General features: G+C 35.4%; 1 protein-coding gene across 11 annotated transcripts in view; it reads left to right on the forward strand.

The window, feature by feature from the left end:
* Positions 1-17,706, forward strand: part of GPHN (gephyrin) — a 214,083-nt gene that overhangs the window by 114,525 nt on the left and 81,852 nt on the right. For 4 of the 11 annotated variants that reach the window (XM_085323312.1, XM_085323315.1, XM_085323318.1 and 1 more), the window contains one exon: positions 15,524-15,580. The exons of the other annotated variants lie outside the window; for them this stretch is intronic. In XM_085323312.1, the coding sequence (XP_085179438.1) occupies positions 15,524-15,580 (57 nt within the window). The remainder of the gene's footprint in view (positions 1-15,523; positions 15,581-17,706) is intronic. 11 annotated transcript variants of the gene reach the window in all.

A 17,706-nucleotide genomic window follows, 5' to 3' on the forward strand; every position in this document is an offset into this window, starting at 1 on the left:
TCATTTTGTTTTTAACTTGCAATATATAATTTTAGATCTTCAGATAACTTAAAAGAATACATCCAAAGCAAAGGAGCGAGTCAATCCTTCAAATTTCTCATTTTCTACTCTTAAGAAGATGAAATCACTATAAAAGAAAATTACATCTTTCAAGTTCAATTCTTTGTTTCTCCTATATTTAAATGGCATAATCAATATTTAATTTTTGCCAATGTTATGTGTCAAAGTCAAATGAAGCAGATATGGAAGACCAAGAACAGGATTTAAATTATCACCAGGAATGCATTTCAGTGATGTGATATTCACTTCACACTTCACAAGATCATGAGTCTTACTGATATTCTGTTTTTCCAGTTTAATGTGCAAAGTGTCTTTCAGTGTTATCTTTGATCATGAGGAAACCTAAGAAATCTGATACAGTACTTATGAAAGTGACTTTCCTTCCATCTTGCTACTTACTCCTAACATTTATATTCTACTTAAGAAAAATTATCTGTTTACTTTACTTTGTTTGCTAATTATCTGCCCCTTCCCAGGTATCCTCTTTTTTGTTTATAATGATGCAGATGAAACCCTTACTGSTATTAAGTTACACATTCACATATTTGTAGATGTTATAAACAGGTTTTTACTATGTATAATTAAAAAAAAGTAAAAGCTATATGTGACAGCAAAAATGAGCAAGCAAGGCTACTTTTCAAGATTTTTTTAGATTCTAGCAAGTCAGTCATTTTGTTTGCAGTCCACATTGCAGTTCACAGCTGCATCCACTCCTACTTCTTAGCATGATAGACATTTAATTCTGCTAGTTAATCACGTTCTTCACTCCTATAACTTTCTGTAGCTTTCTCCTAATAAGAACTGTGTTATCCTTATCATTAAATTTGAATTTTCTTAAAGACCTAATATTCTTTGTGTAAAAATATCAAATACTAGTCATTTTTATGTAAATGTTTCTGTTGCAGAGTATTTTTGAAATGAAAAAGGTCAGAAAAATAGATTAAACTTTTAACAACAGACTAGTGAGAATTAATTCTGTGGCAAAAAATATTTTATTATCTAAATCATCTCTGAATGTTTGTGCAAGTTTTYGACACTGTACTGTAAAATGAGTTACGAGCTTAAAACTAGAGCTAACTTTGATTTATATTTTTAGTCTAATGTTGTGCCTTAGAATATACAATTTCTGTGTGAACTAATGACATTACATGGGAACAGGTAGGGTTGAGAAAAACTTTTAYATCAATTATTTCTTTTGCAGTTGAAGAAAGATCAGATTGCTTACCAGAAATTCTTACATAATAGTAAGTTGTCGTTTAGGACATGATTTGGCAATCTGTAGTTTTATCCATAATGTTGATATTTTGTGTACATTGGGTGAGCTAAATATATACATTTGGTATTGTGGTTTCTACTATCTCTTAAGATGATCATCCAGATGAAAACAATGTGGCAAGTGTGAATGTATTTTAAAATTTGTAATGTTTGAAATACTTGCACAATATGTGAGAAATGTGAGCCCTAGAAATGTTCTGTTGTAACCAAAGAATAGAATTCCTACCATGACCAAGAAAGTSCTTACCTAAATATTTGTAAGGCAAGATATTTCTTCAAAGGTAAATCCTGAACTATGCATGATTTTATACTCTTGTTTTTAAAGTATTATAACAGTAGCATTAACATACTACCTACTGCTTTTTATTGGATTATTCTATTGATTCTGATTAGCATCAAATACTTATTTGACATTTGTGGGACATTCTAGAAATTATTCACATTGCAGTATTCAAAATGAGAGTGGCTTCATTTTGATAATATTATTCCACACATTTCCACTAGATCTGCATTTCATTTTTTGTCTTTAGCAAAGCCTTCTTTCCTAATCTGAAAGTGCTAATATTTCAACTTCTGTAACATGTAGTCAATGTTTATATTCTATACAGGCAGACAGAAACAACTACATGTTTGTGTCAAACTGCTGCCTGAGCAGATCAAGTCTGTTGCTTAATTAAAGTGGTGAGCAATGAAAGAGTATACTTGCTCATCTTCCTGCTTTCCTCTGTTTTATAGCTGCTAGGTGGTTACATGCTAAGAATGTATATCCAGCTTCAGGAATCTTGGCAAATTCAGTGATATTTCATTGTTCTAGCAAAAAGTAAAGACTAGTACTGGCTGAATAACTCCTTTCTCCTGTTAACATTCTGATGGGGAGCATATGCTAAACTCTGCAAGCCATGTTTTTCCTTCTTATTTATGAATTCAAAGTTTTCATATGCTGTCATCTATGCTACCTGGGAAGTCGCTTAACACGCAACAAGTGCTTTGGCCATATCCCTGTCATATAGGGAAGCAGCATGAAAAATTATTTTCTATTGCTAGGCTGATCTCGGCAGATGAAATCACGCTCCAAGCACAGCAAGGATTTCTTGCTTTTTCTTGTAAAACAGGTAGTTGTTTATGGACACACATGCTTAACTACATAAATCGATCTGATCCTGTTAGAAATTCCAGTGTTTCCATGATTATTTATTTCTGAATTTCATTGCCTCATAATATTTTTCAGTGCACATTCCAGAATAAATTAAATTTAGTGAAAAGAGATATCAAGAGAATGCAAATTGAAGTAGAAAATAGCCAGGATTGTCTTAAGATAAGGATTGCTGCTTACTAATGCATGTCAGTCTCTAGTATCCTCTCAGGTTTTCCTCAACACAGTGTAGCAGTGTTTTCCAAATTGGTTACTAATTAAGATACTGAAAAATTTTCCRTATAGTCATTGCCTTTTTTTCTCATTATTTCAAGTGTTTAGTCCTGGCAAAGCATGTGAGTGATTAATTGAGTCCTAACAAGTCACATTTTTAGTTTAAATTCCTGTTAAGAATAGTGATTCTTGTTAAACAGAAACACTAAATGCCACAACTTCAAAAGTGAGACAGTGAATCTGAGAAATAAGCAGCTTGATATGCTTAGAATGTCAAAAAAAAAAAAAAGCACCATAAATAGTAAAAGCAGAGTCTACTAAAATTCCTTCTAAAAATGTTGGAAGTACAAGAGTTCTTTTTTGTTAATACCAAAATAGACCCATCAGCAACTCTCTAGAGGAACAAAATAAAGATCTGTGTAATGATGTTTAAGCTAAATATTGAATTTCAATAGTCAACTTATTTGACTTTATTTAATTTATTTTTTCCTGAATACATATTTTTCAAGTAGTACTTTCTGTATTAAATAGAATAGCAGTGCCAAAATCTGGTTCGCTTCCTTGTTTCATGCCAAAGAACAGTTTGTAGCAGGGCTGAAGAGGGGCGTTAGAGCAGCTAGGAATTAACTACATGTGCCAGTCCGGAACAATTCTTGAATTCATAGAATCACTGCTTTTCAGACCTGTCATATATGGAGACATACAAAGAGGCTGTCATGCACAATGTATTTCCTGCATTCCTCTTTCTTAGTAATGAGTTGGGATTTTATTAAGCTTCCAGTGTTTTTGCTGAGTCTAGTGAAATTTTGAAACACCTCAGAAAGAAGCTTTTCAGTTTTTCCATGCAAATCTTTGTTTTTCCAAATAGTAACTTTTCTGCATGGGTGTCCCTCCAGAAGAGACTATTCTCTTACAACTGACTTCCTAACTCACAATTGCATTTTGTGAGTTCTGACCTACTTTTGCTTATGCTGCAGCAGCTTCTCAGCACCTGCTTGATTTTTTTTCTGTTAGCTTTGAGACCAAGCCTTGTTATTACTCTGCTTTCTTCAAATGCATAATGGTGTTTTTTTCAAATTCTGACAATTTYAGGTTGGCATTGCATTAAGAAAAGGAAAAGTTATGCATCCTTTTCTCATTAGTTCCTTATCCACACCTTTTCAGCACCTATCCAAAATAAATTTCAGGTTTAAACTATTGTTTCTTTTTCCAAACAGCAGTCTAGTTATATCTGTCTTTCATCCTTTCTTCATTTAGAAATGACTGTGAATGCACCTCTACAGAAAGAATTGCTAGTTCCATTTTTAATATATCTAGTTCTGGTCTGGTCACTGACTCTTGTTTAGACTGTTTTGTGTCTGATGGCCATTTTGGTGTTGTGCTGGAGCTGGCCCATTGGTGCAACATATACTTCCCTCTCCATTCATTTCTCTCTTTTCTTAAGGGATATCAGTTCTCATTACCTGTGCCAACTGATTTGTTTTTGTTTCTTCATGAAATACAGTTTCAAAAATATAAATAYCTTCCATCTTTTTGCTGAATTTCCATAAAGTCACATGCTCTGTTTCTAGGAGTTTGGTTTTCCTATACTTCTCTTTTTTAGTGCTTCAGTCCCTACTAATCCTGTAATTTCCTGTAGCAGTCATTCCTACATTAATCTGATATTAATCATCAGCACAGTCATGGGCAAACTTTTGTTCTTTTACGTGTGACATTCTCCRCATCACTTACTGCTTGTGTTCTTTTCTGAGGAAAAAAAAAATAAAAAACAAAARACAAATTTCGAAACACTGTTTCAGCAATAGGCCAACAAACCTCTTTCTTCTAATTATTTCTTTCTTTATTTAGCAACAATGTAGCAAAGTTCAATGCCAGGTCTTATAGGAGAGGTAGGTGAGGTAGTCTGAAAACAAAAATGATTTCAGTCTCATTCTTGTATCTATATGCTCAAAGCACCAGGATATATGCATTCAACTAGTCTGGCATCCAGATGTGTATCGACCAGGTCTGGTCAGGATGCAGTGACTTTTATAGGATATGGAGCAAATTCCACCACTTCTCTTGTTTTCTTTTTTGGTAGCATCCGTAAGTTGGTGTTGGATGTGCCATTTATACGCTTTAGTAGCTGACACGGATCAGGATTTTCCCTCTCTATCCTGCTGCACTTGAATAAAGGATTTGCTTGCTGTCCTTTGTTATTCTTATCTGTTTTTTTATCATTCCAACATCATCTTTCAGTGGCTTAGTTCTTTCAGTCTGGGTGTARACTGTCCCTTGTTTTAGGCTGTCTTTTGTTTCTCAGATTGGATGACCCGAGAAGCTACGTGGAATACTGTGATCTGAATTAATTTATAACCTGTATGCAATCAACACATGTTCTTGTATCCCTTCTGTGTCTTCTGGTGCTTCCGCACCCATATACTTCCTTTTTTTTTTCCTCCATTCCTGCTAATCTTAACATATCTATTAATTATTCAAAGAGTATTCTTAAGGGAAAGTCTATATTTGTTTGYTCTTGAGGCAAGCTACTTGCACATCACTGTCCTGAGATCACACCATGCTTCTGCAAACTGGCAGTATAATAATAATAATTACATTCTATTTAATGTGCACATACAACCCGAAGTGCTGTGGAAAGTGGTGGTGCTCTAGCAGCAGCAGCAGGTATGTATTTGAAAGAACAAAAACTGATTTTTAGACCAGGAAAGCTATTTCAAGGTGTGCATGTTCCTCTGGTTAATGTATCTGAGGTAAATATTCAGTGGTTCCATCACAGAAGTAGGTAGCATCTACCTGATGCAAAATGTGAGAGAGAAGCAAGAATCTCAAGGACAGACATTGCTTTTCTCATGTCTGATGTAAATATGGGAATGCCTTCAAGCTGTACATTCTCTAGCAAATATGATAGTATCTCAGGTTCAGTTGCACCTTTGAAAAGTTTTTTAGGAAATAAGAGTGTAAAAGTAAATGGAACCTCTTGGCTCAGTGAATCTAAATCTTCTGTTGAAGACTGGCAAACTAAAAATAGTTTTCTGGTCTTCACTGCTGTCTCCAAGCTTCTTTTAGAATKTCACTCTTCCCTTGGACAGTTGGTGCCAATATTGGCCTTTTAATTTAAAGAGCTCTTTTTTTCCCTTCTTGATTCTTCAGATGKACGTATAGCGAGGAGGCACAGAATCATTCAGTTTCATTTCTATAGATTGACTAAGTCAAGATCCTTCATTTTCCCCTTTACCTCAAGTCTTTTCTCGTTTGTTCTAGATTTCACTGTTATCAGAGTGATCAAAACTAAATGATATTTTATCAGTGTATTGTACAATGGTCTTATCTCTGTCTTTTTTCCAACTGATCAGTCTTTGCCCTCATAGCAAAGATGCACATTAGATCAGAACTTTGTATTAAGTTTCACCTCATTTCTTTTACAGCAGTCTTCAAGGTTATTAAATACCTGCTGATGACATTATTTCAATATTCCATTACAATGGTGTCTCCTAAATTCATCTGAGAGCAGTCCTCTAACTTTTTTGTCAAAAGCACTGTTGAAAATACTGGACAAGATCAGTCTCTACCTTTTGAAACCATATTTTTATAACTTCTCTATAGTCTGAGTGTTCTCCTCTAAGCAAAACATATTATCATCTTCCTCCTAGCCATTCCCTTGCCATCACAATGACTGTTTTAACTTCCACATATTCCTATCCTATATTTTCTCTGTTTGTAAAAGCAGCTGCCTTATCAAAAGTAATACAGCTTTATACTAATTCCCATTGATTATCTTGCCGTTGTTCCCATATCATGCATTATAATCCTAATTCAAATTTCAGAAAAGGTATTATTTTTATTACCTCGATCACTGTTGATCTCTGCCCAGCCTCAAATTTCTACTTTATCTTTTTTATTTGTAAGGCTAAAGAATCTTTCACTCCTTGTTCTAAATCTCTTTGCAAGAGATACATCTTTGCAAGGTGTATTAGGTATTTAACAGTTTCTATAGCCTAGATAAAATAGTTTTCTTTATTTTTGTTTCTAGCAGGCTTTCTACTATAGTCCTAATAACCTCTTTGGCATGGCTTTTTATTTCTCTCCGTAAGAGAAAACAGAGTCAAGGGATTTCAAGAATCTATTTGAGCTGTCTGTCAACTTATGTTCAGTCAGAATGGTACTTCAGCAAGATGCTGATGAAAGGTCGTCATTTGTCTTCCTTGGTAGATAATGCTGTTGTCTGTTGAGATGGAAAAGTGTATTTTTCAAAACTAGTCATATTTAAATTGGAGACTTATTCACTTTGGATTTCTTGCACCCCTATTAAAAATACTTTTCAGCTGAGATCAAATCTATCTTCATGTAGCCAAGCAATTGAGCAATTTCATTATGTTGTGGAATAGTGAAGTCATTCTTGGTTTCATGTGATAACAAAAGCAACTATGTAAGAAATTGGTTATCTATCTAAATAACCTGAGCCTGAATGCAAGGCTCTCATAAAACCATTTGACATCCAAAATGTGTATGCCAGCATCTCCTGGTTTTGCATGGAGCTTACATGATGTCTTCTTCAAGACATAGAGACATAGACTTTAAATCAATTCTGAGAACTCTTTGTAGCAACTCTGTTATATGAAGGCATTGTTTCTGGTACTTTTTTTGCCCAAGCAGACAGACTTTCTCTTTGCAAAAGCCTAGTTCTCAGAATCATGCTATACTTGCATTTTTAGGTCAGCACAGTGATTCWTCTAACAAGAATACTTTCATCTATTTGTCTGTCCAAGGCAGAAAATACAAGATATTGTCTTTTAGGACTTAGCCCGAGAGAGTGCTATCAGATTATGAAAGTTTCCAATCACTTAGGAGATTATCAGACTCTCTCCGTCAACCTGGTATTTCAGTTGTTGCTATTTTTAGCAAGTCTTTCTCCAGAAGATTTTGATAAAAAGCTCTRCTGAGGTACAACATGCTTTTTTTCAGCACCCATTTAGAAGAGAGATGTTTGTGCTACCTATCTACCTATGTCCCTCAGTGTTCTCACTCATACCTATGGGTGTGTGTAATCTACTTTCTGTGCCTCTTCATCGCTCAGGCAATTTGCATTTTTTTATCCATGCGTGTGTGTGTATGCATAATCTTYTATCACAGCTGAGCCTAAGAACTGTAGGCTCATTCCAGAGGAACACTTGTGCTACATCGGTGCTGCTTTACTTGTTCCTTTGGTGTGGTTCCACTTCACCTGTTCTAAGTGCAATAAATAACAGTATACAGTACCTCAAGTGAACAACAACCTGTAGGCAATGAGAGTAAGTGCTATAGTGGTTTTTTGCAGAAACTTACCGGGAAGGTTGGAAATCATTGTTATAATCCCTATCATTCCAAGTTCATTCCAAATTGTAATGATCAGTAAGCACTGACACCCAGGAACAGGAAATGAGAAGATAAAGATGATGGTTTTTAGAATCAAAACAACAGTGTCACAACCTTTTCTTCAGCCCTCTCATAAACAGCCRTTCTAAATTTATTGCTATAGTTGTTCCTTCTGTTAAATGCAACTTAATTTTATATTTACTCCTCTAATTACCCTGTTTTCTCACAGTGTATGCTAGATGCCCTTTATTCTATAATTCATATAAGGCTTAAGATTATGCTTATCCAACTCTATATTCTAGATCTGTATGAAGAATTTAGTAGTATGTGCCAAGAGCATTGCCTGTGTTTGAGAAAGTTCTTGTTTCATTGTACTACTTTTGGTGTAATAGCATATTGATCTTATGCTATCATCTCTATTGTAATTTTGTGTATGCAGCAAGAAAATGGAGAAGGAACTAGAGAGCTCTGGGGAATTGTCTTGTTTTGAATATCAGCAATTGATTTAACTTGTTTTACTTGTTCTTTGAAAACATAGTATAAGAAAATAGTATTTAATTTTTTCTGCATTTCTGCCTCTGTAAAATAGACTGTAACTGCACAAATCTTGAAAAAATTCTGATGACATGTTAAAATTTTAAAGTGACATTAAATGACTATGAATGTATTATTCTGTTCACAGATACTTCGAGATGAAGTACAAGAATGTGCTTAGATGATTAATAGTAATGACAGTGATTCTCATGAATCACCATATTTCTTACATGCCTTTATTACATACCTTAAATAAATTGCTTCTACTATGTTAGAATGTTCACTGTTCAGGGTCAGGCATGTCAAACCAAACATACTCTATTTATATTTTGTTCACCATTTTAGGTGAATTTTAAAAGACAAGATATATATTATCCCTTCAAAAGGGGCATTCATGAAAAAGTTTGAATAGGGGTAAAATCTGATTTATTCCCTAAGGCTTCAGCAGTGTATCTGTTTGTTTAAAAGGAAAGAAAGAGGTTATTTATATGTTTCTGATCCCTCACATACTGTTGCCTATTCTCTGACAAGATTTTCTCTAGGCATTTACTCAGATTAACTGAAACCTTCATATACTTCAGATAGAGTCACCAACACTGGTGACTGTTGGAATGGATTTATGGGAATATCTGACAAATTGGGGGGGTTCAGGGTGAAAAGTTCAAAACAGATTTGGAGCTTAATTCTCTCGAAAGACTGTGTTGGAAACTGAGCTTGAATGCCTTACATTAGATTTATGCAAAGCATCCCATAGCAAATAGTAACACRTTTGGCAAGATTTCAGACCAGCTGTTCGCAGTCTCTCTTTCAAGTTTGYACCATTCAGATATTACAGTTGATTTGTTAAGACTGATTTTATTTTCTTCTAAAACATACTGTTTTCAAAGTAAGAGGAAAACCTTTGAGCAAGAAGTGCTATGCATTGGCATGGCAATTCTTTGCAACACCTTGTTGGCTTGGTGAGGTTCACAGGCAGACTCCTTGGACAACGACTTGTTTAGAAGGTACCATAAGGGTGGACAAAGTTTGAGCTTTTTTGTCATTTCCCAGGTTATTGTTGTGTCTAGCCACTTACACTCATGTGTTTAAGCTTCTGTAAACTGAAGAGAATCCAGAATCTTTCCACCTTATCTCTAGCTTCTGAGCTTATCATCTGATTGCTTGAAGTGTGTATTTTCTGTAGCTTTAATAAGTATCCTCACAAACCCATCTTCTCTTTTACAGTTCAACTCTTCAGGAGGCATAGATGTGAGGAAATATATGTGACAAAAGCTTTCCACAGATTTTTTCAAACATAGTACTGCTTAGTGAAAAGGATAAAATACAGGATATTATGGATCATTTGAAAATGTACTGCAAATGCAGTACTCCTTAATAAGGTTTACACTTCCCTTAAAAGCCTCACTGAACCATCTGTTTTCAGAAAGATGAGATCTTCTCTTTTGACACTAAGCCTAATGCAAACTGTTCTCCCTTAATTTTGCTACTAAAAATAGTCARAGAGAGCAAATATTTTAGGTGATTCACTTTATAACCTGCCTTTCCCACTATTGGGTCCCTTCTAAGTGACTTCATTGATGAGGCAGCTTTCAATGGGATACTCCTAGGTATCCTTCATAGGAGCTAGCTTACTCTCTAAAATGTTTGAAGGATATTGTCCTCCATTTAAGTATGAACAGCCCTATAACATGCTTGTAGCTTTTCGAACTTCAGTTCAACTGAGGGCACCAAGAAAAAAGAGCTTCACATTCAGATCTAGTTGTCAGTTTGGGAAAGCTATGTACAAAAAATTCAAAACTTCACCACCTAGAACTTACCATGGCATTTTTCTTTCTTTTTAAACATGAACTTCCCTGCTTTCCCAAATGGATGTCTGATAAATTCGACATGTTTGGGTTTTTGAAAGCTGAAAATTTTGTTGTTGTTTATGGGGGAAAGCTGGAGAATAAAAGATGCTCCGGGTATGAAGGCAACAATGTATACCAGCATCCAATGAAAGCATGTTCAAAGTGGTGCTAAAGTGAGAGAAGTGAAAGTATTGACTTGAGAAATCTGACGTAAGAATTGAGTGGTATAGAGTGAACTGGGACAAAACAGCCTTATGTGGCTAAAAGGGTTTGGGGAACTTGAGCTGTATGACAGGAGGGTTGTGCAATTGGAAGCTCTGCAACAAGGAGGATGTGTGACTGTAAGAAGGTTTGGAGGCCCTGTGATAACCCTTAGTCGGTATATGTTTATGTATAAATGTCCACTGTATAATAAAAGTCTAAAATACTTGAATTTATTGTAAATCAATTTGCTTGGATAAGCAGTCTAGTCTCAGTAGCACACAGCTCTGTGCAGGCTAATTAAGCCTGCTTATTTCCAACATTCCTTGAAAGCTGTAGGAGCCTGCGTGCAATTTTCATGCAGTTCCACTTGGACTGTGCCCACCTCTGCCAAGAGTAGCCATTCTGTTTTGTTACTCAGCATTTATAACCTCTTCAGGACTTGGCCAGTGTAAAGTCTATGTATTTTGTTAACTGCAAGGTGTAAATAAGGACCTGACTCATTTGCACTGAAGTCTAGTGTAAATGAGATTTAGGATATTAAGTCTTTTTAAGAATAGTGGCCTAATATGTAATGTGGGTATTTATTATAATCAATTTTGCCCTGGTTGTGCACTGTACATGAAAACTTTTAGCTTAGAATTCTGGCCATCAAATTTCACGAAAATCAATAGATATTTGCAAAAAAATACCTGTTGGTGTAAACAACCAATGTGTTACAAAAACTCCTGTGTAAGTGCATAGTTACATTATCTTTACCATTATGTCTGTTAGGTGATGATATTCTTGTAGTAACCTGTAAAGCTACAAAATATTGGCATTTAGTTTGTGCCAATGATTGGTCTACCCGCACTGCATTAACTCCCTCATCTGCATATGGAGCAGTGTAAGTAGTAGTGCCAGCTTTTTTAAAAAAGTGAAAATTTTTAAAAAATATGTGGGTGGTGTGAACAAAATGTACGATGGTATGATATGGTGTTTTATTAGTATTCATCCGTGTTCATGTACATTCTGCTTTTTTAGCTTTCCAAGAAGTGTGGCAACCCTAATAAAATATTTATGCCATGCTGGAGTGTAATGCATAGAACTGAATATGTTTGTTGGGTAAGCTAGCATATCTGTGTCACAGGAGCATATATTTTGGTTCTTTGATAATACTCCCWGTTTATTTAGGAAGCCCCACCTAATTAATGTTTGTCTGGCCTAAAACTGCAGATGTAAAAATCTCTTCAGGTAAAAGTCTCCTTTTCATGGATGAATGTAAAGTTATGCCTAATGCATTTTTTCACTAAAAAGAAATTAATTTACTTATGGGGATTAGACTAGAAGTTCTCCAGAGGTCCCTTCCAACCTCAACCATCCTGTGCTACTTCAATATTAAGTTATCAGGAAGTGGAAGGAGTTTGAGATGGTTAGGGCTAAGTATTTCAGGTCATTTTTCCTCTTCTGGAACTCATCTTTTAAATAAGTCCAACTGAAGCCAGAATTTAAGATTAGTTCAGAGCTGTTCTTCCTTTATGGCTTGTGAATAGGTCTGCTGGCTTATATATGTTTTACCATCAGCTAGGTGGGGTTTGTAAATTTTTTTCTGGAGCACAGTCAAGGGTGAAAATAACCAGGCAAATTCCTCATAGTCTGTGTTAGAAGATAGAAAAATAATAATGAAACTGCCTATGAGATTTCTGCTTGGAAATTATAAAATGCCTGTTCTGTGGTAACAGTCTTTTGTTTATCTTCTTATAAGTACACAACTAAGTATATATGAGCACTATTCTTTGTTTTTGGTTGGTTTGCCTGCTTCCTAAGTTCTCTTGTGTTGGCTTCCTGTCTCATTCTACTGAAGTTTTAGCTCTAGCTTATTTTTCCGGATTCAGGATAGACAGACACGTCTGTGGCTAATCCTTAGCTATTAATTCCTACTGTTATTCCCTTGTGAGTAAGAAAGAGGTGTAATTGTAATACACTTACCTTAACAGCTGCTGCTTTATACTCTGCCACTCTCCTGGAATACTCCTTTCAGAGCACCTCGCTTCCTTCCTTACTTTGAATATCTTCATGAGCTCATTCAGATTGTTCCAAAAACCTCACTTCTTTTAGGTAACATTTGACAATAATTACTTAGTGTTGCTCCTGCCTCATCCCATAATCCATTCATTTAGCTTGTGATATGAAAGCTTTGATATGAATGTAATAAATAGGAATCATAAAGCCTGAGGCCCCAAAATTTATTTGTAATTTCACTGTTTGGGTTCTTTTTGTTAGTCCTCCATTTTGCTTAGGAAGAAGTATTATTTTCTCTTTACAAATCAGTGATAGAAAAATCAAGAGCCATCCTAGATCACACAAGTTACTGACGGGTACAAATGCTTTTGACTTAGAACACATATACACACAGTCTTTCCACTCCGATCTTTCCTAGCTGCAAGTATTCACACCTTCTGCGTGACAGGGTTCTTGCATCAAGCTGAGTGCTTGACAAATGAGGAGTGTGTAATCCATGGCAATTTTCCAAAATACTTGTTTATCGACTAACTTCCAGAACATTATACAGGAAGAGTTTACCAGAAATAGGGAATTTCTTTCAATGGCATTTGTCACGAAAAAACAGTTTTTCAGTTCCTGCTGCCCCCTGCCTTTTTGTCAATACTCTGTTTAATTCCCAGAAGAGCTGTAGTATAGTTTGTGCAATGTTCGTAACACACTGATTTATACCTTGAGAAGCACCCAAACTGCATGCTGAATAGCATGAGGTTCCTATAGAAAAGATGTTATCATGGAAATTACTGTGCCATGAATGTAAAACAAGAGCTGACTTTAGGCTGTCTCCTTATATTTTGTGTTTTCAAGCATTTATAATTTAATTCTTTATAATGTACAGGTTGTGTACCTATTCTTTCATATTTTTCGAAGAGAGAGAGAGTAAATAATGTCAATTTTGTCCACCTATAATATCCCCAATCTCATCTCTGACTGAATCCTAAACCATCAGCACAACTTGAGCTGCCACACTACCCGCACTGGTAGGTATCAGAAGAAAAATAATAACCCTGAAGGGAATGTATATTGTGATCTCTTACAACTTTTTCCCACATTTCTGTGATATGCATCATTTTTCTCAGTAACCTGGTTACTACATTGTTGTGTGACATTATCAGCATTTATTTTTTTTTCTTTCAGTACATTTCTCTTTTTTAGAGAAAATTTGATTTTTTTGGGAAAAAAAGTTTTAAATTAATACCATGAATTTGTGTTCTACTTCATTTTGTCTTAATGTCTGGGATAGGCATTATTTGAACCAGGAGACTGGTCAAAGTACCTTTGCTCTAACTCTTGTTGTTTTCTTTTCAACTAAGGATCCCTTTTTCCTCTTGAGGCTTTTTTTCTTTTGAATTAGGAAAGATAGAGTAACTAGGTCACAACTACATACACTTCAGTTGAGTCTCTGTTCTAAAGGAGGCATATTTTGTTTAGGAATGACGGTTTGTTCTTGGTCACAATACTAGAATTGCTCGCAGATTTGCTTGGAGTCCGACGATAATGATAATGTGGGTGTTTCACTTGAGAGAGTTCAAAACAGATGCTATTTTAATGCAAGAAGACTAGAGAGGGAAAGAACTTAAAAGTTCCAGTGGATTTTATTAGTGTGCATCTTGTCAGAATTGAGTATTTAGAACCTTAATATATGGCTTAGTTGCATTATTTTCTCAAGAACTTAGTGCCATTTTTTTTAATATTCAATTGACTGTGTTTTGAATATGTCATTCCCAATTTGTCTTTGATTAGATCAAATGAAATGGTGGCAATACAAGTTTTGCTTTTTCTATTGTGCCCCAGCCAGCCTAAAGCCTAGTTGAATTTCTGTGGCTTCTTCAGTCTTTAGCTTCCTTCCTGAGATTTCCAAAAGGAATGACAGTTAATATGATTTAAAAAGGATCCACCACAGTTGGATGGGACTAAATTTATTTTACATAAAATATGGAACAACCATCAGATAGTAAAAACTATGAATTTAGTCTCAGCTCAGACTACCAAGAAGAATAGTCCTCAAGTCATTTTTCTTGTCTTCTTCCTTTCTGCTTCAAATGACCTCACATGGGTTTAATTTCACAGCAGTAAAAAAGGTTTATTTACTGGATTCAGCAATTTTGAAAGGAACTCTTATTTTTAATGAATGGCTTGTTATACATGCTGCTAGCAATACAAAGCCTTTAGAGCAGCTGTTTCAATTGTTTCTTCCATCCTCTGCATTATCTAGGAAAAAAACTTACATAATAAAGAAAAAGGAATTAGGCAGGAGAAATTGGAAAAGAAATTGTATGTATATGTTATATTGAAAATAAAAATCTGATATTGGTCTGGCATTAAAATTTTCTGGTTGGGCAGCATAATTTTTTAACTGGGAATCTTGATAGCAATGGCTAAAAACTCTTAGGCTTGGGTTGCTAAGAATCTGTATTGCTTTCTGCCAGGTATCAGCAATGATACTTGTCAAGCCTGGTACTCGCAGTAATAGCATAGTGGGATCATGCGATTTGATGTAGTAAAAGATGCAGGGTTTTTTCGGTCAGTTTTAGGACTTCATTATTCTCCATAGCCAAATCACATAAGTAATATGTATTCTTTAAAAATTTTTTAGTAAATTCAGCATGTAAAACTTGTTCCAGATGGGTAGTATATTTAAATAAAAATTATCAACAAGGAAATTTAAAGTGACATGGTAAAGCATCGTTTATTCCAGATATTAAAGTCTGTGTCCTTGTCCTCTAGAGATGTCTCAGAGAGTCAAATTGATGTCTTGCATGTACTGCTAACTGATTGTGTGGAAATTTTTTTAAGTTCACTTTTTCTTTATTCTTCTGTCTTTTTTACCCATCTTCCCCCATTGTAGCAAATTAGACGGCCGGATGAAAGCAAAGGAGTTGCTAGTAGAGTTGGATCCCTCAAAGTAAATATGTTTCTAACATTTATTTTGCAAGTTTTCTTCTATAGCCTACACTTTTCCTTTTGAAGGGGGAGGTGAGGGGCGGGAGGGAAGGGGCTTTTCCATTTCTCACCATTCCATCATTTTTATTTCAGTATTCTTATTGCTGTCGGGTCACATTTTGTTTGTTTCTGTGCTACACATAGAACAACCTGCTGAAGGCAAGCTGCCAGCTAGTTAGCTTTGAATGTCATCACAAATAAGAGACAGAAGCAACCTTCTTGAAGTGCCTCTAATTTGGGGATCATGATTAAACCACTTCTCTGATCCATGTTACTTGTTGTCTCTTAACTGCCTGTTACATGGAGAAGTGACTTACTCATCTTCAGAGTCCCGCTTCCCCTCTTGAAACATAATTAAACTTTTATAGTGCTCACACATTCTGCATTTAATTCTGCAAAAGATCAGTACAAGAAAGTTGAATATTTAGTGTATATCTAGCCTTTAAATCAGAAAAGAGTAAATGAAGAGGAAATGAGAGAGAGATTAATGTGAGGCCAGTAAGAGTGGAGCCACTGTTTTGCTAATAACCAGTTCCTTTTTCTGCCTTTTTTGTGTTTGTGCGAAATGCTCAAATGTTTAGAGCACTTAAGAGAACAGGAGGATTTCTAAATCCATGCCCATTCAGGAATAGTGTTACACACTAATAAATGATTTTAAACACAGGAAATTCTCTAAATTTACCAAGATGCTGATCATGTGCAGACCAGGGCCAGTCTGTTAAGATTCCGTCTTCAACAGTTGCCTCTTTTTCAGCCATCCATTTTTTCACCTTTTTCCTACTTTATTTCCTTTTAGCACTTTCTCAAGCGCTAATTAATTCATTTTTCCTCTGCACTCTCCTTGCCTTTCCTGCCTTCTTGGTTTCTGATTTTTCGTTTTATTCTTGTATGTGTGCGTATTGCCTTTGTTCCAGGACAAGCCATCTTCTCTGTTCTCTAACACTGCTCTACAGCTGCTCTTTGTGAAAATGTTATTTCACTGAGCATAAAGAAGGGGAGGGGAAGGATTAATTATGCACCTCTTTCCAGTTATGACACCATTTAAATTGATCTCAGTATAGAAAAAGAAGCCAGTTTCTATTTGTTTGTACCCTAGAGGCATCTGTAGCATTCCTCACTGTCTGTGAGGTTTTAGCTTTTCGTCTTGTGTTCTGGGAAGAGGTTTTAGTTACAGTGTGCGTGAGAACCACCCTGTACATGACTGATGGACTGTTGTTTCTGTAGCCGACATTCAGTATCACTGAATTCACACAGAGGAAAACACAGGCAGCCACAGCTACTGTTCTGTTTCAAAAATGGTGCATTTTAACGGGTCATCACATACAATTTTATATGCATGATGCAAATACAAGAGGTGTAGCTTATTTAAGGGGTAGGATTCATCTATTATTTTTATGAATGTGGCATCAGTATGAAAGCCACCAGTTTAAAAAACACTAGGGTTCAATTTTCAAATACTGTCACCTGCTTTAGGATTCCTACTTCCCTCTCTGACTGCTCAGGATTTAATTTCAGTCCCCAAAATATGTATTTAGGCACAAAATCTGATATGAATATCCATATAGAGAATGGAGAATCCTAAATAAGATTTCCAGATGTGAAAAATCACCCCTAAAATGTTATTTTTAATGGAAAAAAGCTAGAACACTGCCTTACCAATAAATAGATAAGTAATGTAGCAGCTTCAGTAGCTTTAGAATGATCTGTTCCTTGATTTTTTTATATTTACTTTTTTCCTGTACTGAAAAAGAGCCATGTTAATCAAGCAAAAAAAATCTTGTATCCAGTTCCAGTTTACTGAGTATATATGTTTGTATTGTACAAAGCACTTTGATGTCTTGAAATGTTTTGCCAAAGGCAGTGAGAAATGTGTTATGCTATGATTTGTTTAAAAAAATAAAACAAAGAACAAAAGAAAAAAGAAAAAACGTGACAAGAGAACAGCTTGCTTTTTCAATTCATTTTCTGATGTTTACATGTAGCTCCATCGAAAGCTGGAGGAGCTCAGAGGTCACCTAGAAGGCAATGTCAAAGGATGCTCTCTCCGAGTAAATGTACGATTTCACTCGGTGATCTGTTTTTTTAAAA

This window comes from Rhea americana, unplaced genomic scaffold, assembly GCF_003343005.1.
Source record: "Rhea americana isolate MKP2758 unplaced genomic scaffold, rheAme1 scaffold_84, whole genome shotgun sequence".
NCBI lineage: Eukaryota > Metazoa > Chordata > Aves > Rheiformes > Rheidae > Rhea > Rhea americana.